This window comes from Alligator mississippiensis, chromosome 12, assembly GCF_030867095.1.
Source record: "Alligator mississippiensis isolate rAllMis1 chromosome 12, rAllMis1, whole genome shotgun sequence".
NCBI lineage: Eukaryota > Metazoa > Chordata > Crocodylia > Alligatoridae > Alligator > Alligator mississippiensis.
The window spans coordinates 35,126,699-35,150,868 of NC_081835.1; the positions used below are offsets into that span (position 1 = coordinate 35,126,699).

Consider the following 24,170-nt stretch of genomic DNA (forward strand, 5'->3'; position numbering starts at 1 on the left):
AGATTTAATTCAGAGAAAAATGATGTGGCAAGCAACATGCCACTTGACATTAAGACTAAGGATTATATAGGGCTCGGTCCTCCAGCCTGTCAAATCACTGGAAAAATTTTCATTAAATTCAAAGAGTATGGGGATCAGCCTTTTATGTGATGCCTGTAAGAGCTGAAGATGTCTATTACTTGAACTGTTGTGTCGTGATATAATCTGTTTAGACCCCAATTCCCTAATTAAATTCCAGATGATTTGAGCACAATCTGAAGTGTCTTGTTCAATGGGAATAAATTGAAGCATCTGCCTAAAGTAAGCATGCAAGTGCTTTCCTAAATTGTGCCCTTAATTGGGACATCTACAAGTTTACAAGTGTATTTATACTTTAGACAGTGAGAAAAGATTCAGGGTTCAGACAAAGCAACCTTGAGAGAAACAGAAAGATGTTGATCATTTGTTTGTCACACGTAAGCAGTTTACTTATTCGGGAAAGAAAACACTATGTTTTGGGAACAGTTATCAGCTTCTAGTTCGAAGGAGAGGAGGAGGTTGAAATCTGCACACAAAGCTTAATATATCAAGACAAAACAAGGCATGAAGGTTTTTTCTTATCTTAGAACATTTTGAAACATCAGCATCTTTTTCTCTTCTCTTTCTCCCTCTTTGTCTCTCCTCTTAGTCAAGTCAGAGGCCTGGTTAAACTTATTTCCACATGGGTATAAATATGCCCTCATCCTGGCCATCCCACATTTTGCTAGGCAGGGCGGTCCCATTGGACTGATGAAAGACCGACGCAAAGTACTCGTTAAGCAGGTTGGCCTTTTCCTGAGTATCAGTTATCAGGTGTCCCATTTGGTTCAGCAAGGGTCCAATGTTACCCTTGCTTTTTTTTCTTACTCCCTGCATATCTTGATGTGAAGCCAGACAGAGCTCAGCTGCAGCCTTGACTTTCCTGATCCACTCCTTGCAGGTACGGACCAGTGCTGAGTATTCCTCCTTGGTGGTACATCCAGCCTTCCATCCTTCATAAGTCTCTCTTTTGAGGCATAGGAGGTCCTCGAGTTCCCTGCTGAGCGAGGGGGTTGCTGTGCCCTTTTGCTACTCTTCCTCTGAGATGGGATGGCCATCCCTTCATCTCTTGTACTGTCAGGATCGCTCCCTTGAGGAGGAACCACTCCTCTTGGACTCCTCTTCCCATTGATTCGTGGTCCCTTAGGGCCTCGACAATGGGCCTCCTGAGCTTGTCAAAGTCAGCTTTCCTGAAGTCGAGGACTTCAGTATTCCTAACTGACTTGCCAGCTTTGCAATGGACAGTAAAGGTGATCAGTGAGCGTGCAGGCTCAGCCAGTTCCCTGGAGAATTCCTGGTCCAGCTCTTGTTTCTGTTTAAGGAGGTCTATAGTAGACTTCTACCATGATGTCCCCTGAGCCACATTCCCCACATATTTTGACCCAGAGAGACTCCATTCATCCCTCTTGGGTGTCAATGTTGATTTGGAGGGACATGTAGCTGTCCTTGACATAGAGGGCTACACCCCCACCTCTTTTATCTGCATGATCACTCACTCCTGTACAGGGTATAGCCATCTATACCTGTGGCCCAGTCACAGGTGAAGTCTCACCTGGTCTCCATTATCCCTATAAGGTCGTAGTTATTCTTGTTTAGCAGGAGGACCAGTTCATCCTGTTTATTTCTCAAGCTCCTGGCATTGGTGTACAGGCAGGAAAATGTCCCATTGGGGGCCCTTGCCTTCCCCACAGCTCATCCCGGGGCTAGGGTAGGGGTGGGTTCCCTTAAGTGCCTCAGCCTACTGGATTTACAAGGGTTGCTCAGAGGGCTAGCATTGGTGATGCTTCCCCCAACCCTGGGCAGGCTTAGTTTAAAGCCTGGTTGAGCAGGTCAGCCAGTCTGGCTGAGAAGAGCCTCCTCCCCAGCAGAGTGAGGTGGAGACCATCTCTCCCACAGCAGACCACTGCCTCTCTCACCAGAGAGCAGATTGTGATTGTGGAAGCCAAAGCCTTCATGATGACATCAGCACCACAGTCTTTGGTTGACTACCTCAACCCATCTCTCCCTCCTCAGCCCATGACTTTATAAATATAAAGTTCTGGATGACTAACATATTTTAGGGTTGTTGTAATAGGAGGAGGAGGAGGAGTGCTTCATGCTACCATTGTTCCAGAAATCTCAAAAGATAAAGTTTATAGTATGAATTATTTCTCCAGACCCCTTACAGAATGGAGGAAATTACATATAGTTATTGAGCTATTGCCAAAGGACAGGAAGTTCTGTACTTTAGTCATAGGATCATCTTCACCCTAACTTTTACTTCCATATGAAAACCAGGCTGGATAATGAAAGGGCTTGGGGTTTTGGGGGGGCTTTTTATAGACAAGTATTGGATAGTTACTGTTATATATTTGAGAGAAACCACTGGGGAATGGCTTCACCGGTGCAGTTCTGGGTTTGCCACATGCCAGCAGGAGCAGGTGGGAGGGGGGATTTGGGAGCAGCTCTGTCACAATAGGCTGGGCTGTGGTCTAAACACTAGGGCTGTGCAAAACCACTATGTCTCATTTCGAGTTTGGATTTGGGTGTTTTGGAGGACAGTGATTCGTTTCAGTGTTTTGGATTACTGTCCGTTTTGATTTGGCCAAATCTGTTTCAGAGGTTGGATGCTGTTTCAGATTTGGATCGGCCAGGGAGAGGCAGGCACAGCTGGGCAGATGCAGGTTCTCCCACAGCTCCTCCAGCTGTGCCTGCCTCTCCCCAGGTGGGGGGAACTGCGGGAGAAGCCCTATTGGCTGCCCTGCCCACCTCCAACCCCCAGCCAACTGGCCCCAACCTAGTCACAGCACTTAAAAAAAAAAAGCCCTGCACTCACCAGCTCTGGCAGTGGCAATCAGGGCCTCTGAGGTCTCATGCTAGAGCCCTCCCATGCAGCACAGGGCAGTGGGGGGGCAGCAGGGATCCCACCTGTCACCCACGTGGCAGCTGTCCCATGGTGCAGGTGCAGTGTGACTCGGCAGGTCACCGCACACTGTCAGGGAGCTGGGGTGGCTCCAGCAGTCAGATGGAGGCTGGCATCACTGAGCCCCAGAAGCACCAGCTCCCAGACAGTGTGCGGCACCCTGCCGAGCCACGCTGCACCCCTGCCATGGCACAGCTGCCATGTGAGTGCCAAGCAGGGGGAGCAATTCCTGTTGCCCCCCACTGCTCCGAGCTGCATGGGGGGGCTCTGCCATGAGCCCTCAGGGGCCCTGATAGCCACTGCCAGATTTAGTGAGTGCAATTTTTTTTTAATTTTTTAAGTGCTAGGAGGCTGGGTGGGGGATGCGGATGGGCAGGGCAGGTCAGCCACGGGGGCTTCTCCTGTGGCTCCCCTGGCTGTGCTCAGCATGAGCTGTGCTGAAAAGCCTCAGGTGCTGGTGCCCAGCCAGCAGCAGCAGCCCCCTGTCATCCTGCACACAGATCCAGGGACCCACACCCCCCAGGAGGGCTGCAGGGCTGTGCCAGACTCCTCCCACAGAGCGCTGGCCCCAAGGTATATGCGCTGGATGACAGCAGGCTGCCGTCCCAGAGATGTTTCAGAGCCTTCCATTTCAAAACAGGCCAAAACACCTCTGAAATTAAAGGTCTGCCAAAATTTTGCACAGCTCTACTAAATGCATCCAAGTGCATTTTTGGATATGCATGAAATAAAAGCTATTGGTGTCTGAGAAATGAATGGCCAAAAAGAGTGGGACCTGAGACATTTTGGCACCTCCACAGTTAGGTAGCCACTAAAGTAGGATTTCAGGACTGCAGTTTTCGATTTGCTTCCTAAATTCTGCATACAGCCCAGGAAATCATGAAAGGTTCTTGAGAGAGGGCACATGGGAATTACAGTGGCAATTGGTAGGACCTCCCTACTTCAACCACTCTCACTCCACCTGCAGTTCAGCAGCTGCCACCATTTTCCCCAGTGCCAGTTCTCTCGCACCCCCTTACTTCAGCCACTGCTGCCAGTTCCCCAGATGCTGATCCCCTTTGCCCAATTGTCACCAATTTCTTTTCCAGCAATTGCCACCCACAGGAGGAAGCAATAGTGAGGGAAGTAACAGTGGCAGCAGAATTAGGGGGTCACAAGACTATCAGAGATGAGGGAAACAGCAGCAGTGGCTGAACTAAGGGGGCACAAGGTTGTTTGACTTCCTTACAGGGAGGCATCAACCCACAAGTTCTATAAATGTTGCTATAAACTAAGATAAGTGTATGGCACAGATCAAGGTTAATTGGTTAAGTCATTTGTAAAGTGCAATTAATTGTTTCCACAAGGCTCTGAATGACAGTGTAACCAGCCTTAATCAGATGCTAACAGGGGGCACTGACAAAAGTGACATTTTGTCATGCAATCAGCCACTGAAAGTACTCTACAGCTGTGCCCTTACAGAAGTGCATGCTGCAGAGTGCTTTAAAAGAGCCTGATCCCATGACAGTCAGAAACCTCATTACATGGGGTTGAGCTCTGAACCCTTATGATAAAGCAGAGCACCTTCATTAATTTGTGTCAGCCTCCTGACTTGGGGTGGGGGCTCCAATCAACCTGCCCGACCCTCCAGCACCAGCTGGGCAACGCCCAGAATGAGCTTCCTCCACTCCCTTCCCCTGCTTCCTTTTTGAAGACAGCACCAGGGCTGGGAGGGAGGAGAGGCAAGGCTAGGGGAAAGTGGCTGCAGACTCACAGCCACTCTAAATTACAATTTAATCCCCCAACCTCAGGACCCAACAGCAATTGCTGTGAAGCATCATGAGTTAAAGTAGGGAACTGCACTTCTGTCTGTGCCTAGGGAGGCTAACAGGAGTCACATTTGTTTTATGTAATTTACAAAGATGTCCTCACCTTCTTGAAAGTTCCTCTTTTTACTATTCTAATGTAGTACTTTTTCTTCAGCTGCTCTCAAGTGTGTCAGAGAGTAAGGTCTTGAGAGCAATTATTCTGGGAAGGATGCCTTTTTCCAATTTCAGTACTATTTTTATGTAAAATGTTTCTTTAAAAAAATGCCGAATAACAAAGTCATAACATGGCAGCTCCATGCCCTAGGCAGCAGCAATGCAGGGGGCAGCGGTGGCTGCTCTGGCACTGATGGTAGTAGTTTGGCCAGCTGCCATCGCAGCAGCTGCTATTTACTGCCCCCCACCTACCAAAAGCAGCACATAAGGCTGCTGTCCCAGTCACCCCCCTTAGTTATGCTACTGCTGAATGAGCATGTTCATAGTGATGAATTTATAGGTAGATACAAATTTGAAAAGAGTGCTGTTATTTTTAAAAATTCATCTGGTCTCATTTGCTCTGGGATCATCACAGACATGACTCAGACAATATAGGAAGAATTTAAATTCAATTCTACTTTAATGATATGTACTACAACACTAACTATAGGTTTCAGCCTTGCAAAATTATTAGGAAATTCTACCAAATCAGGTACCTATCTACTCACATCCATGCTCATTAGGGTGAAAACTGTATAAAAATAATGTGCAATTCATTTGCCAAATACCACAGTGGAAGAGAGATACTACAACTCATTGTTTTTATGATTTCTAAGAGGAGTATCATTACCTGGTACCTTCTAATGCTGACACCTTCTCTCCAAGGGTTTTTCTCTCCTCAACCAACCTACTCTATGGAAACCATAAAAAAGGGACTGGATCAGAGAAATAACTATCTGATCACTCTTGATAAATTTATGGCTTGTCATATAACAAGAAAAAATAAAAGCTCCAAGTTGAGTCCAGTCTTTAATTGCAAAGCTAGCTACTGACTGTCTAGGGTACTTAAAGTTAAAAAAAAGCAATTTTACCACTGGCTGCACCTGGCTCTTGTAGCCCTTTTAAAAGACTAATCTTAGATTTACACAGTGGTGACCTTCTTTAATACAAATCATCACCCACGCATTGTGACTAGCTCTCAGTCTAGGGTGGTGTCCTGGTTGGTCAGATGTGCAAATGCTTGTTTGGGACCACTGGAAGACAAAGATGATGGCAGACAAATGTGAACAAGGCTGAAGGAAAAGAGAGATGATGTGCTATCTTGGGTATAACAAAGGGACTATTCATTCAGAGAAGATGAGCTGAGAACTGGACAGGAAAACATAATAATGGAGATGCCACAAGACTCATTCAGAAAATGTAATCTTTCCAACTGCCTAAACACCACAATCACTTACCCAGTTATCACAAAATCACAATATACAGCTTGCAATAACATGACATTTCACTTGCTTAAAAAATCAAGTATCTTTAGCCCTAAGAGCATATAGAAGTTGATGCATGAAGAGGTCTTCCAATAGAAGTTGCTTAAGTCAGAATATGTAATTGCATTTTCAAAGTAGGATAGAGAAGATGAGAAGGGGCAAATGTTTCAACATCTGCCAATATGTTTTCTGACTCAGCCAAAGAAGAAAATCAGGAGGTCACATCCAGATGAGTGCACAAGTGTGGGACGTGTGTTTGCTGCAACCAAAATAGCAGCACAAATTTGGGCCACTGCTTTTTGCCACTCTGCACGCCCCTGCATGTGGGGTTTGGTTCAGGGATTTTTCCCTATTTCAGGGAAACAGCCATTTCCCACTTCTTCATACTCCCAGAATGCTGGAGGAGTCAGGGGGCTCTCCAAGTAGCCACTCATGAAGGGTTAAGTGCACCTCTGGAGTTTCACCTGGCTGCTCCTGCTTCTCCTTCCACCCCTCCCCCCATCACTCTAGCTGCAACAGCAGCTGGAGTCTCTGGGCTCCCCCTCCCTCCTCTGGCTGCCACTTCCAGCCCTTACCCCAGGGGTAAAATAGTATTACATTGCAGCAAGAAAAACATAGGTTGGATCTTAAGAATAATGTTTTCACTAGTGGAGTGGCTGAGCCTTGGAACAGGCTAATCAGGCATAATGTAGAATCTCCATTCTTGGAAGTTTTAACAGCAGATTAGACACTGCGGGTGCTCGATCACCTGGACAATAGCGATCATCGCCTACTGGAATTTATCATCCAGTGCAGGGTGGCAAAGGCCTGCAGCAAGGCAGCAGCCCTGGACTTCAGGAGGGTGGATTTCAATTATAGTAAGGAGACCAGTCAGGGAGGCACTGATGTCCTGGAGGGGAAGGGAGTTGGGAGTCCAAGAAGAGTGGTCATTCCTTAGGAGACGATCCTCCAAGTCCAAAAGGTGACAATCCCCACACAGATCAAAGGGGGCAACAGTGCTCAAAAGCCCGCAAGGCTTACCAAAAGCATCTATGAACGTCTCAAAGTCAAAAAGGAGGCATACACCCAATAGATGGGAGAGGCCATCACCAAGGAGGATTATACTTCTTTGGCTTGAGATTGTAGGGGGGCTATTAGGAAGGCTAAGGCAGAGATGGAACTGGGACTAGCAACCCAGATCAAAGATAACAAGAAGTCCTTTTTAAAATACATAGGGGGTAAAAATAAGGTACCAAATAATGTGGGGCCTCTACAGGACGTGCTTGGTAATCTGGTGGTAGCACCAGACAACAAAGCTAATCTCTTTAACATATTCTGTGCTTCCATTTTTCTGAGCAGGGACAGGGACATCCCTGCCACTGGAATTCCGGACAGACCCAGTGGAGGCACAACCAGGCTTAGGGTCAATGAGGATCTAGTCAGGGAACCTCTGGAGGGACGTGTTCAAATCAGCAGGTCCTGATGATCGCTACCCCAGAGTGCTTAGGGAATTGGCAGAGGTCATTGCAGAACCCCTGGCACAGCTTTCCAAGCACTCATGGTGCTCTGGTGAGGTGCCAGAGGACTCAAAAAAAGCCAATGTGGTCCCCATTTTCAAAAAAGGGAGGAAAGAGGACCCAGGAAACTATAGGCCCATTAGTCTTACTTCGGCCCTGGGGAAGCTCCTTGAGAAAATTATCCAGAAGCACATCTGCAAGGGGCCACCAGGGGATATTATGCTTAGGGGCAATCAACATGGGTTCATTAGAGGCAGGTCCTGTCAGACTAACCTGGTGGCCTTCTATGACCAGGTCACAAAAGCCTTGGATGCAGGTGTTGTGATGGATGTAGTCTTTTTGGACTTTAGGAAGGCCTTTGACACTGTCTCTCACCCCATCCTCATTAGAAAATTAGGCAACTGGGGTGTCGATGCCTAAACAGTCAGATGGGTCACAAATTGGCTGGAGGGCCGCACCCAGAGCGTGGTGATGGATGGGTCATTTTCGACCTGGAGGGATGTGGGCAGTGGGGTTCCCCAGGGCTCGGTCCTAGGGCCCGCACTGTTCAATGTCTTCATCGGCGATTTGGATGAGAGGGTGAAAAGTACCTTGCAGATGACACTAAGATGTGGGGAGAAGTGAGCATGCTACAAGAGAGGGACAGGCTACAACTAGATCTGAACAGGTAACAGAGGTGGGCAGATGAGAATAGGGTGGGTTTCAATACGGACAAGTGCAAGGTGTTGCACCTGGAGAGGAAGAACCAGCAGCATACCTATAGGCTGGGGAACTCCTCTCTTGTCAGCACAGAAGCAGAAAAGGATCTTGGTGTCACTATTGATTCCAAGATGAACATGGGCCACCAATGTGGGGACGCGGTCAGGAAGGCTAACCATACCTTGTCAGGCATCCATAGATGCATCACGAGCAGGTCCAAGGAGGTGATCCTCCCCCTCTATGCGACATTGGCCAGGCCGCAGTTGGAGTACTGCGTCCAGTTCTGGGTGCCGCACTTCAGGGGGGATGTGGATAGCATTGAGAGGGTCCCAAGGAGGGTCACTCTCATGATCAGGGGGCAGCAGGACAGGCCGTATGAGGAGAGGCTGTGGGACCTGAACCTGTTCACCTCCACAAAAGAAGGCTGAGAGGGGATCTGGTGGCCGCCTATAAACTTGCCAAGGGGGACCAGCAGGCAATGGGAGAGTCCTTGTTCCCCCGAGCACTACCAGGGGTAACAAGGAACAACGGCCATACGTTGACTGAGAGTAGATTCAGGCTAGATATCAGGAGGCACTACTTCACAGTCAGGGCAGCTAGGAGCTGGAACCAACTTCCAAGAGAAGTGGTGCTCACCCCTACCCTGGGGGTCTTCAAAAGGAGGCTAGACAGCCACCTAGCCAGGCTCATTTGACCCCAGCATCCCTTTCTGCCCATTGCAGGGGGTCAGACTTGATGATCTGCTTAGGTCCCTTCCTACCCTACCAACTATGAAACTTGGCTGGAATGATTTTGTCAGGGACAATTTTGCCTTAAGCAGGAAGTTGGACTAGATGACCTTTTGAAGTCCCTCCCAACCCTACTTTTCTATAATTCTATGAAAGTAAACAAAAGCAGATACACCTAGGACAACGTCTTTTAATGTGACCATTACCTATGAGACTGTGCTTGGAAAACAACTGTTGTAGTGGTCTGTAGAAAATGCAAACAGGATCTGACAGAATTCTGATTCAGAGAATGGGTTTTTCACTGCAGCTTCATATATACAGAGATGCTCTAAGAAAATAACTTGATTTTAGTTGATGGCTTTTAAGGGTCAGGCAGAAAAGGTGTGATAAAAAGATTTACTTAATTTAGAAACATACTTAAGAGAAATTTAACATACAGTGAAATATGCGAGTGCAACTTCAAGGTCAAGGAGGACCTCCCACTCAAACTACCTCTTCTTAAATTTCTCTGGCTTTATTACCTCAGCACAATCTGTTTGGCAACAAGCTGTGCTGAATATGTCTACACTGAACAACTTCAGCGTTTAACATGCTCAATATAATTCCAAATAGAGTATAATATACTGAAAGATTATTTGAACCTGACTTCAGGAGGAAGAGCGAAGATTTATAGGTTTCAGTTCTTCTTACAAATTATGCAAATTTCTTTTAAGAAGGAAAAAATCATTCCTTGTGCTCTTTGTGCATAGCCAAAAGCAGCCATTACCTGCCACACAGAACAAGATCCTGTACATAACTTAAAATGAAATACCTCAGATCACATGTCTCACCTCACGAGGCAGCTATTAGATCTAATCTGCTCTGGGTAATATTACAGAGAATATTAGTCAGGAAGCGTATCTTTAATATAATTTACAAGGAAACCCCTTTCCACTCACAGCTCAGATCAAAATCATCAGCAAGCGGAGTCTCAGGTTTCACTTCAGTACAGTTCAGTTCAGTACAGAACAAATACCACTTTATTTTAATGGCTCTTATTAGCATTGCCACCTTTAGAGTCAATGGTAGGACTGTTTGCTTTAAAAGAACAGAACAGAATATAATTTAGATGTCCTTTTCCCTGTCCACTAATGAACTGAAAATAATGTCAAACATCTTATCTAGAAATAAACAGAGATTCAAGGTATACTTACATTAAGATATTTTCATACAAGTATGAATTATAACCTTATTTAAAAATATGTATATGATTTTATTTCACAACTATAATATAAGCATTTAAAATTACATTTATATTTTTTTAATCTCACAGTTATTTATTTACTTTTACTTCCTAATTTTTAAATACTATAGGCTCTCAGTTAATAAAATAACAGATTGGGACTTAAAGTGTCAAGGTTAATATGAGCTACAGTGTAAATACCTTCTTCTCTTTAAGCCTCGTACTTATTTTTGTAGTTTTGCAATCCTTACATTTTCCCACTCCATTGCAGCATGAAAGGCACTTAAATACAGGCTGTATGAAGCTTCAGTTGCCGATTCAGTTTGGAGGAGATTCGGCCTGATTCAGCAGCTGAATTTCTGAATCTGAATTGAATCAGGAGACCCATTAAAAGGTCCAAATTGAATCCCAAGCCTCCGAATTGATTCAGAAAAGATTTAGAGAGATTTGGATCGGCCGGAGAGAGGCAGGCACAACTAGGCGGCTGCAGGTTCTCCTGTGGCTCCTTTGGCTGAGCCTGCCTCTGTCCCAGCGGGGGGAACCACAGGAGAAGATCCCATGGCTGCCCCCCAGGGGGCAGTGGGGGGCAACGGGGATGTTTCCCTGCCCCCCCCCCCACTTGGCACCCATGCAGCATCTGTCACATCACGTGGGTGGATCGCAGTTCGGCAGGGTGCCACACACTGTCTAGGAGCTGGGGCAGCTTCACTTGTCACCCAGAGCCCGGCACCGCTCAGCCCCAGTGGCCCCAGCTCCCAGACAGTGCACAGTACCCTGCCAAGCCACGCTGCACCTGCATAATGGGGCAGCGCCATGTGGGTGCCAGGTGGGGTGATCAACTCCTGCTGCCCCCACTACCCCACACTGCATGGGTGGCTCTGTCACAAGCCCTCAGAAGCCCTGATTGCCACTGCTACAGCCAGTGAGTGCCAGGATTTTTTCAGACAAGGTTCTTTGGGTGAATCTGATATCTTTTATTAGACCAACTTAAATAGTTGGAAAACAATTATTAAGCAAGCTTTCGGGTTCAAAAACCCTTCGTCAGGCTAAGGAAGTTTCAGCAGTTGGTGTGTGCTCTTCCTGGATGGAATGAAAAGTAAAGAAGCCAGAGGCTGGGCTGGTATGCATACAAGACAGGCAGTCAGTGAAAATGTAGATTGAGGAGTCAATGGGTGAGACAGGCTGGGGGGGTGGGGAGAGAAAGAAGGGGGATGAATAGTGGAGAGATATCTGGGAAGTCAGATGTCAGGCAGGTTATAATGTTTCATAAATCCAATGTCTATATTTACTCCATGATTTTTAGTATCCAGGAGGTTGATGAAGTGGAGTTCATAGGCTCGTCTATGGGAAGTGTTGTGTAAATTTCCTTTGAGGATCAGGACTGAGAGACTGGAGAGAGAGTGGTTTTCTTGTGAGAAATGTGCCCCCACCGGTAACTGAGTATTTCTGTCTTTGATAGATTTCCGGTGTGCATTCATTCTGGTGTGCAGTTGTTGTTTGGTCTCTCCTACGTATTTTCTATCAGGGCATTTAGTGCATTGGATGAGATATATTACATTTCTGGAGGTGCAGCTGCAAGATCCAGGAATGCTGATGGCTCTGTTGTGGGGTGTAGTAATTGTGGGGGTGGTAGAGATATGTTGGCAGGTTTTGCATTTCTTATCGTGGCACGGTCTGGATCCTTTTGGTGTGTTCTGGGCTTTTTTCAGTTTTATTAGTTTGTAGTCCTTGACTCTGCAAAAGCTTGCATGCTTGCATGAGTAATCCCCTGGATTATGCACATAAAGGAAGTCAATAAATGCATGCAGGAATAGGGTCTTGAAAGCTATTTCTAACAGTATGATTTTTAATAATTTTTAATTATTTCATGACGTCAGTAGTTGTATGGTCAGTTGGGACATGTCAAAATATAATAGCTGAAAATACTCTTTTTAAAATTATTATTACTTTTAAAATAAGTAAGACATTTGCCATTTAGTACTGACTGAAACAGAGCAAAGTATCTTTATTGTACATGATAATGAAAAAAATTAAACAACAGAAGAATAGCTCTTTTCAATCTCCCAGGAAACCATTCCAGGCTAATAGAAGTATACTGAATAGCACTGCTCCTCTAATTAGTATTCTAAAGGCATATTTGGTTTTATAGATCTAGGGGAAAAAAAGATGTTTTGATCTGTACTAAAAAGCCAATCTGCTATTTTTTAAATACAAAGTAAAATTATTAGAGTATTTCAATTGCTATGTCACATTACTGCACAGCTAATACTGACATGGAATGAAATAATAGAAACATAATGCAAAAAAAAATATAAAACCAACATATGAAATAAAATATGAACAGAATTTCAAAATAAAAAAGTTTACCATTTCAGAATGTTAAGAATTCTTCCATAGGATCATTTATTGAAAACTGAGATGACTTGGCAAACATTTGGTTTTGTTTAAATGGCTTTTTCTGATGATAAACAGTTTTGACAATTTTTTTCTAACCAGATCTAGTCCAGAGATTGACAGTAGTTTTAAATATTTAACAAAGCAACGTCTTCCCAACTTGAAATGCTGAACAATCCTTTCTTTTCAGTCCCTTAATCTTTCTGATGGGTAGAATTGTAACATGTTAAATAGACATAATACTCCCTCCATTATCTAGATTCCATTAAAATGAAATATCAAAAAATGATTTTATGATGTATATGTTCTTCCCCAGAGCATATTTAATATATCAAATATGTGAAAATTATCTCTGTACCTCAAGTATCTGAGAAACACATAGCTTTTGGCAAAAAGACCAAAATTAGCGAATATTAAAATGGTAGTGTTGAGTGGCACTATAGCTGTGATGGTACACATAAGCTTGCACTCTCTGTATATCTTATTTATATAGCCTATATCTACCCTGCCTTCTGTCTGACCTCAGACTAACACAACTAACTACCTCTATCTTTTATTGGACCAACTGTATAACTGGGATACAGCTAGGCAAGCTTTCAAGGGAAAGCAGTCTTCATCAGGTGTGGGGAGGGAAGCAAGCAGAGCTGTTAAGAAAGGTGGGTAGGTCTGTGAAATTGGAAAGGGAAGAAATTCCCGGTGGTATCAGGCAAACAAAAGAAGAAAAGAATCTTGATTACTGGGAGACCTATCAAAAGGGAGGAGTATCGTTACTGTGTAGTGTGTAGGAAGAATTTCAGGAATCAGATAGATTATAGTGTGTCATATAAACAATATTCACTGCTTGGTTCCTAGCGTCCAGCCAGCTTATGAAATGTTGTTTCCACTTTTAAGGGTGTTTGGTAGATGTCCCTTGAGCACAATGAGACTGACGTCAAAAAAGGAGTAGCTGTTCTGTGAAAAAATGTGCTGCTACTGATGTGTGTCCATTGTCCTTATTTTTCTGTGACAGTTCATTCTGGTATGTTGTTGTTGCTTGGTTTCACCCATGAGGGCATTTGGTCCACTGGCTCAGGTATCTCATATTTTGGGAAAGGCATGTGCAGGATCTATGAATTGTGACTGGTTCATTGTGGGGGCATGTTGATTGTAGTGCAGATACGTTGTCAGGTTAAATGTCTATTGGTTGCTTCTACACATGCCCCTCCTGACTGCGCTTTTGGTACTGCACAGTCATTTAGTACTTGCTTTAGCAGTATTGCCAACCTTCCCCTGTAAAAAATCATGAGACAAACTCCTCCTAAAAATCAATAGATTTGGACTCTAAATTGTGAGGTACTATTTTTGAAGTGTGTATATGTGTGGTGCGGTTATTTGTGAAGGTGTGGGGGGATATGGGTGCGTGAGATTTGAAGCGCAGCAAATGGGGGTCCCCACACACCCTGGCAGGATGTGGGGTACTGTGGCTCAGGAGTGAGGGGCAGCAGCAGGGCTGGGGGAGGAGGGGCAGTGGCTTGGGAGTGAGGAGCAGACAAACAGACAGACACACAGACAGAGGCAGGCAGGCAGGCAGAGAGGCAAGAAGGCAGGCAGGCAGGATGGGTCACGGGTTGTGCAACAGAGCAGCAGGGGAGGGGTGGGCAGCTCCCTGCCCCTGCCGCACCCCTGGGGGAGGCATGGGGGACAGGTGACCCCCAAATTTGTGCCCAGGGTAGAGGCAGGCTGCCTGCTGCAGGCTGAGGCTCTGTACCCTGCTGCCTTTGCCCCAGTGTAAGGAGTGACCTAGAAACCACTATACTAAGACCAAGCACAAGAGAATGTTATGTGACGAATGCCCATCTGCAATGATAAGGAGGAGACAGTCTTAGATAAAGGAGGCTTGAAAACAAAAGCAGAAGCCAGGGTACTGGGTTAAAGAGCTCATTAAAATACTAAAAATCACGCCCCTAGGTGGGGAAAAATTATGCTAATGAAACATACATGTATGTAAATGAGATACATGGCTAAAACACAGGTATAGAGACATGCTCAGTAAAGAACTCCTTGTGTCACTCCTTACAACTAATCAGCAAACAAGCATGTTTATGAAGGCTCAAAAACTTCTGTATAAAAGATGCTTAGATATAGTATTCGGTGTGCTTGTTATGTGAAATTATTCCACTTGCACCTTTTATTGCTAGCAATAAATTTTCTTTATACTTTCACCCCTGGTATCTTTATTGGCCTTCGCATACCAGGCACGATCCCAGACTTGAGCTGGGGCTCAACACCAGGAGCTGTGCAATGCTGCATTCCTGGACAAGCTGCTCACAGTTTCATCCCACAACCCTCCCTGGCCCTGTGGCCCCATTCACCCCAGCCCCAGCCCCACTCCCTCTCTTACCATGGCAGCCTTGATCTGCCCTGCACCTTTTCCCTCTCCCCCAACCCTTCCCCTCCACAGACTTACCTGCACAGCACTGCTGTACACACGCCACAAGAAAAAATCCCACAATTTGATCTCTCTATCCAGAGATCATGAGTTAGAGTTAATTTGACTTGGAAATCAGGAGCCTCATGATTGTGTCATGAGAGTTGCCATTACTACTTCAGCAAGTACTAAAGTACCCAGGTGAGGGTGATCCCCTGCCCTCCATTGATGCTGACTTCGTGAAGGAACATCTTGAGAAGGTGGATACCTTCAAGTCAGCCGGCCCTCACAATCTTCACCCCAGGGTACTCAAGGAGCTGGTGAGCATCATAGCCCAGCCTCTAGCACGGATCTTTGAAAACTCTTGGCGCTCTTGTGTAGTGCCCGAAGACTGGAAGAAGGCCAATGTGGTGCCTATCTTCAAGAAAGGGAGGAAAGTGGATCCGGCTAACTATAGGCCTATTAGCCTGACTTCTATCCCGGGGAAGATCTTAGAAAAGTTTATTAAAGAGGCCATCCTTAATGGACTGGCCGATGCCAACATCTTAAGGGATAGCCTGCACGGGTTTGTTGCGGGTAGGTTTTGCTTGACCAATCTCATTTCCTTCTATGACCAGGTGACCTATCACCTGGACAAGGGAGAAGAGATTGATGTCATATATCTTGACTTCAAAAAAGCCTTTGACCTGTTTCCCATAATCACCTCTTAGAGAAACTGGCCAATTGTCGCCTTGGATCCTCCACGATCCACTGGCTGGAAAACTGGCTCCGTGGTCGGACCCAGAGGGTAGTAATTGATGGAAGTCACTCATCATGGTGTCCTGTGACCAGTGGGGTCCCCCAAGGCTCTGTCCTTGGACCCATACTGTTCAACATCTTCATTAATGATGTGGACACTGGAGTCAGAAGCAGACTGGCCAAGTTCACTGATGACACCAAACTTTGGGGAAAAGCATCCACACCAGAAGACTGGCAGGTGATCCAGGCTGACCTGACAGGCTCAGCAAGTGGGCGGATGAGAATCTGATGGTGTTCAACGCTGATAAATGCAAGGTTCTCCACCTTGGGAAGAAAAACCTGCAGCATCCTTATAGGCTCGGCAGTGCTATGTTGGCTAGCACTATGCAAGAAAGAGACTTGGGGGTCATCATTGACCACAAGATGAACATGAGCCTGCAGTGCGATGCTGCAGCTAGTAAAGCGACCAAAACGCTGGCTTGCATCCATAGATGCTTCTCAAGCAAATCCCGGGACGTCATTCTCCCCTTGTACTCGGCCTTAGTGAGGCCGCAGCTGGAGTACTGCGTCCAGTTTTGGGCTCCACAATTCAAAAAAGATGTGGAGAAGCTTGAGAGAGTGCAGAGAAGAGCCACGCGCATGATCAGAGGTCAGGGAAGCAGACCCTACGATGACAGGCTGAGAGCCCTGGGGCTCTTTAGCCTGGAAAAGTGCAGGCTCAGGGGTGATCTGATAATATATAAGTTTATCAGGGGCGACCACCAGTATCTGGGGGAACGTTTGTTCACCAGAGTGCCCCAAGGGATGACGACTAGGTCGAATGGTCATAAACTACTACAAGACCGTTTCAGGCTGGACATAAGGAAGAATTTCTTTACTGTCCGAGCCCCCAAGGTCTGGAACAGCCTGCCACCGGAGGTGGTTCAAGAGCCTACATTGAACACCTTCAAGAGCAAACTGGATGCTCATCTTGCTGGGATCCTATGAACCCAGCTGACTTCCTGCCCTTTGGGCAGAGGGCTGGACTTGATGATCTTCCAAGGTCCCTTCCAGCCCTAATGTCTATGAAATCTATGAAATGACTGTGTAGTACCCGCTGGTATTGTGCAGTCCTGGTGTCACATGCTTATTTTTAGATGCTACATTGCCGTAGCAACAAGCTATGGTGAAGCAGCTCATTGCTACCGTGACATAGTGTCTTGTGTGGAAACACCCTTAGTTGAGGCAAAGTTATATGCCCCATTTGATGTCTGCAGAGCTGTGGGGAGTTTGCTTCTGATGATGAGTTAAGCAAAGGGGGTTGTTTGAAAGCCAGGAGCAGAGAAGTTGGGAATGTTTCTTACAAGGTCTGATTTCATTAAGCATAGGCTGTAGTTGTTTAATGATTCTTTTAATTGGTTCCAATGTCGGGTGGTAAATGACCACCAGGGATGTGCAGTCAGAGGGGAGCTTCTTTTTGTATTGTAGCAGGTTACTGTGGGTGGCTCTTTCAGAGATACTATTTCTCCACTAAAGTATTCTTCTTGTAAAAAAATTAGATTTTAGGTTGTCCAGGTCAACATCATGAGTAAATAATTCTGTGTAACTTTTAATTGCCCTTAAAGCATTCTGTGCATCAGTGTAGAACTGCTCATAAGCTACAATAGACAATTCACTGATTTACATTTGACATCATCAGATGTCTAAACGTTTAACAGTACTAGCATTCTGTAATAGTATATCCCTTTCAGTCTCCTAATGCACATACTGTAAATCTAATTATCATTTTGTTGCTTACTACTGTTCCACACTATTGATTTCTTTTTTCAACTGATGATTTAATTTTCCTGCAAAGGGAAAATCCTGCATGATTCACTTCCACAACCATTCCCTAGAGATATTTATTTAAATTTATGAGTCCTACAACATGCTCCTATGTTAAGCTTTAGAGCTATGCACCGGTCTTGGGATCTGGGGTAAGTTTCTGTGCAGTGATTCTTAGAGGTGTAAACTGAACTCATAACCAAGAGGTAAAGTGAACTTCAGATAGCTTTAGCCACCTTTCTGCCTTTCTGATTCTGAGCTGCTCTGGAGGTTGAGGTTGCACTTGCATTAAGACAAAGCTAAAGCTGAATACAGACAGAAGTAACACTCAGAATCTCCAGAGTGCTAAAGCTATATATCTGATACATCCAGTAGACCACACCTAAAGAAGGTGTTGGTCCTCAGAAGACAGCTCATGGCTGTATGCTAGAATTCTTGCATAAGACAAATTCTCTTTTCACAGTTGCCTAAATGACCTAGAAGCATAAGACCCATTACTTTTCAATGGAACTTGTACTCTCAAGATGTTTTGATGCTTTGGAAAATTCCACTCTAGTGGAATGCCATTGTTGTAATATATCTATATAGTTCCATTAAAAGAGTTATTACTTACCTAGAGTATGAAACAATTACCAAAGAGAAAAATCAACATGGTAAAAAATGTACACATGCTTCCACCACAATTCAACAAACAGGCCTGGGAGCAGTAGCATAACTGAAGGCGAGCAACCAGGGCAGGAGCCCTGGTATTGCCTGTTTGCCGGCAGGGAGGGGCACAAAAATAGCTACTGCTGCAACAGTAGCAGCGATCTATGATGCCCCAAGGATCTGTGTCTACTACCCCAGGCACAGGACTGTCCTACTACACCTCTGCCTGGGAGTGTGGCCTCAAGCTCACCAATTTCACATTTTAGAGCAAACAGGAATGGAACCCAGAGTTCTCACAGCTGTGGCAAAGTAGCCTAGAAATGGCTATTGTATAAAGCCAGTTTCCTCTACCCTTTTCCTTGTCCTACTTTTCTCTTTTTTCCTTTCTCCTTATCTCCGTCTGTTTTACCCTTACCACTAAGGTCTCCTATGCTCTAGGATGGGTTTTCTATGCCAACAAACATCGCTCATCCCCAGTGTAAATAATGTGTTTACTGCAAATGCTTGATTTTGACAGCATAGCTCACACCAGTTTCTTTAATAAAACAAGATATCTTGTTAGAAAATTTATTTTCTAGGGCTTTTCCCACTCGAGACTCTCAGAGGGGGAAAAAGATTCACATCTCCAACACTGCTATACCAATAGAATGCACGTACAGTAACAGAGGTCTGTCAAAACTGTGTCATGGCTAAAACAACTGTAACATGAGAAATAACATACCTAGCCCCTTTTATTCCCCTTCCTTCCTTCATGCTGCCTTATGAACAGTATGCTACCATGTATCAGGACTGTAATATGGAAACACGTCTTTTACATGACAGTATGATCAGTCCGGGGCAACTTATTTTGTTCTCTTCTGTAAGCCACCCTGAGCCTTTGTCAACATGACTGGCATATAAATTTAATAAATAATAATAAAGTAAAGAGACAGACAAGAGATAGACCATTTCTCTCTGTCAAACAAACACACATACACATACACATCATTTGCTTTTACCTTTTACCAAAGTGTGTTTGTCAGTAGGAGATGATCGAGCAAGTACCCGAAGTTTTGGCCAGATTTTGTCAATTCGTTCTTGCTCAATCTGAAAAAAAATGATAGTCATAAGTCTACAATATGCAAAATCTGACTATGTTTGTGCCAACAATGCAGATGGTTCCCTTTCACACTCAAAGCTGGGAACCAGCCCATACAGTGGTCAGATTTCTCCAAAATGACTGACCAGCAATATCCAAGACTATATTAAAGGAAAATAGTGTCACAAGAGAAAATGAATTTGCCATAATCTTTTACTTGTGGTGTTCATGAATCTCTTGCAGTTGAAAATTACAGTGCCATACCAAACTGCCTTAATTTCTGGCTGCAGCATGTAGGATCCATCATAGTAACATTAGGAGCTTTTTTATTGCCCTGAAGAATAATTCACATCCAAAATATGACTCTAAAAGCATCAATGTTAAGTTCCTTCTTCACTGGCTTCCATACTTAACATTTTTAGTCTACAAATGAGACAATGTTTCGAACTGCTAGCTCTGCCAACTTTACCTAGTTCATGGAAATGGAGCTGGGTTCTCCATCTTATGCATCAGCAACTTATTTAATGTTCTGAAAACCAGATTATGTCCTCAGTGGCTTATGTGCATACTTGAATATTCATGAGTTGGTATGAATATGCCTTCATGCTGTTTTAAAGAGACATGCATCAATGTAATTGATTTGTTTAAACATCCAAAATATGACTCTAAAAGCATCAATGTTAAGTTCCTTCTTCACAGAGTTTCACTGGCTTCCACACTAAACATTTTTAGTCTACAAATGAGACAATGTTTCAAACTGCTAGCTCACACAATATATTAAGAAGCTCTTTGGCTGGGGCAGGTGGATAATATACAAAGAACACAACTCATATGTTCCTACTGTTCTTATATTCTCTTATAAAAAAGCCAACACAGTAACCATTAAGAACCAAAAGAAAAAGTGAACTAGATTCTCCAACTACAACTGCAGATGTAGTTGGAGAATCTAGTTCACTTTTTCTTTTGGTTCTTAATGGTTACTGTGTTGGCTTTTTTATAAGAGAATATAAGAACAGTAGGAACTAATTTTAGTTGTCACAGTCATATAATAGAATATATGACAGAGATGAGCTGAGTAAAATTGTGAGAGTGCGGAGTGCTCCAAATATGGAGAAATATATGATATTAAAGGTTGGCTCCGAAAGTTGCCATTGACATATGAGTTATGTTCTTTGGATATTATCCACCTGCCCCAGCCAAAGAGCTTCTTAATATATTTAAATTTGAACTTTTTAAATTTGAACCTCACAGATTATGGTTAAGAAATAAGGACAGAATAAAGGCATCACAAAAGTCACTGTTTGGCTAAACAATTCAGAGTTGGATTAAATATAACATACTCATTTTCAATGTAATTTTAAATTATACTGATGTAGTACTAGAATTAGCATAACCTCTCCAGTTATGTTTCAAGGCTGATCTTTTATCTATTGCAGCAAGAAACATAACAGTATAGGAGAAATGCAACATATTTCAGTCTTCACCGCTATAGTCTGTGAAACATAACACCTGAAAATATACTTAATGTTTAATTTATTAATTACCTCTCCCTTTTCATTTCGGATTCTTCTGTTAAATTCCTTTCCCTCAAGGCAAAGAAAGTCTTCTCCTGGATGAATAATTCCACACTTTATGGCAATGGCACGAGCTGTATTGATGTTGTCCCCTGTGACCATGCGAACAGTAATGCCAGCTTTCTGGCACTTTCTTATTGCTTCTGGGACCTACAAAAATAGTGAAGTACAAAAAAAAACGGGCATTACAGGATAAGAAAAAGAAGGTATTGCTGTCTAATTTTTATAGTTGCAATATCTCAAAGCAGAGGAAGTTCTGGAAGAATAAGAAGGTTTATATAATACCAAAAGTCATAGCACAGGTCAGGAATATCTACAGATTGCCCATGTGAAGGATACATTAAAAAAGTGCCCACTGCACAAAAGCCAATCCTGTGTCTTCTTCAATGTCACAGATGATACACTGATAAATAAAGTGGTGTAATAGAAAAGCATTAATTTACAAGGATAAACTGAATTACTAAAAGTTATTTTTCTAATAGCTAAATTACTTACAATTATGTTCTGAAATTATATTCTGCAAATGTAGTGAAATAAAATTGCAAGCATATGATCAGTAATTCCAGTGATTGCTACTTTTAAAGAATATAGAGGTAAGACAATCAGAAAACTAAGATATTCAGAAGTAAGATTGCAGTTGCAAATGAAGTAGCAAAATCACCTTAAGTCGGCACTCACAAATATGCCCTTTTCCTTTTTTGATTTTGGAATATTGAATATATCACTAAAGGACATTTGTTTTATTACTTGTTTTGTACATACATGTTGAAACTTAATGTGCTGCCTTGTTGCTATGCATTTTTTTCATGCAAATGCTCTCATTTCATGATCTGTATACAAGAAGCTGACAACATGGACACATGCTGGCTGTGTCTTGCCATACTTAGAAAACTGAATGCCACATAGAATCTTATGATTAACTGACCTTAATCTGCCAGTCTCAAATTCCTTGCTAAAATTTCCCACCCAACTATCACTTTGTGCAACAAAGTCCTGACACAGCAAATTTCTTTAGATCTGCAAAAAGAGGAATATTTGTGAATACTTGGGATCAGAGCTTCTCTCTTGCATAGAATGAGATACACAGAGAGAGCATCATAGGGTTTGGGTGTGGGAGAGGGGTTGTGCCTAGATAACCCCCATTCCTTTTCAAAATACAAAAATGAGTTTGCATTACATATCTGTTCATATATTTCCTCATCAGTGTTTAGAGTTCCACTATGGACAGAGAAGCATATAGTTCCAGCAGAGTCTTTTTACAGTAAATAGTCTAATAGAGATAACATTTAGAGCAGAGGCCAGAAACCTTTTTCAAGCTACAGGCTGGAACAATCTGGCTCTGGTCTGATACTGTGGCAGCATATCAGCTGTGTTGGGGATACTTTCCCTGCTCCTCCTCTGGAGCCACTCAGCTGGGAACTGTTTCTATGCCACTGCAGCCTCCCTCAACCCTGCTCCCAGGCTGTGGCATGAATGGAGCACACAAACAGAGGGGAGCCGTGCCCTATGGGGCAAGGCTGAGTTAGGAGTATGGGTGCAGAGGAGTGTATCAGCACTGAAGCAGCTCTCTGGCCCTTGTGTAGCTTCTCACTACTCAGCCCCAGTGCAGGCTCAGACACAGGTAAAATCCTGCAGCTCTGCAGGCCAGATCCATCCTCTAGGCCACATGTCTATCCCATTTTAAGGAAGATAAAACCAATATAACTCTAATGACATTTTTTTTCAAAGTGACCTGAGGAAGAACATCTAACTAGTTTTGCTTTAAGACTGTTAAAAGCAAAGACTATGATTAAAAAAATCAAGAGTTCTTTGCCTAGGAATATCCTGATTAGATTTTATAAGTGCAGGTGCTGTACAGTGGAGCAGGGGTGATGTTTCTTCTCTGTACAGAAAGGAACAGTGTTCCCTGATAGAAACACTATCATGCACATAAGTAATACAGCACTAAGTAATTAATAAAAATAGTACAAACTAATCTGGTTCCTGTACCTGTTTACCTTGAGGTTGTGATCAGTGAGCAACTCATAAAAGTAGATACTAAAGGGACAATCCTATTTCACTTTACACACCTGCGTGGCAGTTACACAACCATGTAACTAAAATTTTTGGCAGTTATGCACAGTTACAGATTTTACTTTGCCGAAGGGCCTCAGCAGGCCTGTGTGTGTACCTCTGTGTGTACCTGCAAGAAGTGAAATGTACCACAAGGGGGAGCACACTTTCACGTGTTAGTCTAGTAGCCTAGAGATTAGAGAATTCACCCAGGAATCAGTAAAATAAGAGGGGAGAGGGCCTATAACTCAAATCTTCCAAGTGCCCTGCCCATTATTCTATTGTGCTAAAACATCGGAAGGCCTTCCTCCTCCTCCTTTTCCGACATCTAGTAATGGGTTTTGCCTGGCTACAATTTAGGACTTACCTATACTTATGCACTTAGCAAGGTAAGCATATAGCACTCACTTGGGGGACCATCTGCCTGGCCAGGGCACAGATCTACAGAGCATGCTCAGTAGGCACATGGAGACTTGCGTGTTCACAGCTAAATCACACTGCTGATATAACAAGTAAGAAGTAGGTCATTATGAAGGGAATAGAATATAATTTTTCTGTAGCCATTTTTAAACTCAGTTACCTAGCCCTGATAAAAAGAGATTTGAGCCACATATGCATCTATTATTAATTTGTATTGTATATATTATGATCAGAATTTGTTTTGAAAACAATAATTGTTTAATGAATATTCAATATCAAGAATTGTGTAATACAGCCACAAGGTTTTAATATTTTTTACTATATCAATGAATATACTATATATAATTTAGATTGGACATTAGGAAGAACTTCACAGTTCGAGTGGCCAAGGTCTGGAACGGGCTCCCAAGGGAGGTGGTGCTCTCCCCTACCCTGGGGGTCTTCAAGAGGAGGTTAGATGAGTATCTAGCTGGGGTCATCTAGACCCAGCACTCTTTCCTGCTTATGCAGGGGGTCGGACTCGATGATCTATTGAGGTCCCTTCCGACCCTAACATCTATGAATCTATGAATCTATAATTAAAAAGTGATGTTTCAAAATAGAGATCTTCCTAACTTTAAAAATGGCAAAACATGAATGCATGTTTAACCCAAGACATTTTGTTTTTAAGGAATATGAATATGTTAG

At 43.6% G+C, this 24,170-nt stretch overlaps 1 protein-coding gene across 6 annotated transcripts in view; it reads right to left on the reverse strand.

Moving 5' to 3' along the window:
• Positions 1 to 24,170, reverse strand: part of ATP2B2 (ATPase plasma membrane Ca2+ transporting 2) — a 1,183,685-nt gene that overhangs the window by 89,109 nt on the left and 1,070,406 nt on the right. For all 6 annotated transcript variants that reach the window (XM_059716030.1, XM_059716027.1, XM_059716026.1 and 3 more), the window contains 2 exons: positions 20,982 to 21,161; positions 19,358 to 19,445 (listed from right to left, as the gene is read on the reverse strand). In XM_059716030.1, coding sequence (XP_059572013.1) covers positions 19,358 to 19,445; positions 20,982 to 21,161 — 268 coding nt within the window. The remainder of the gene's footprint in view (positions 1 to 19,357; positions 19,446 to 20,981; positions 21,162 to 24,170) is intronic.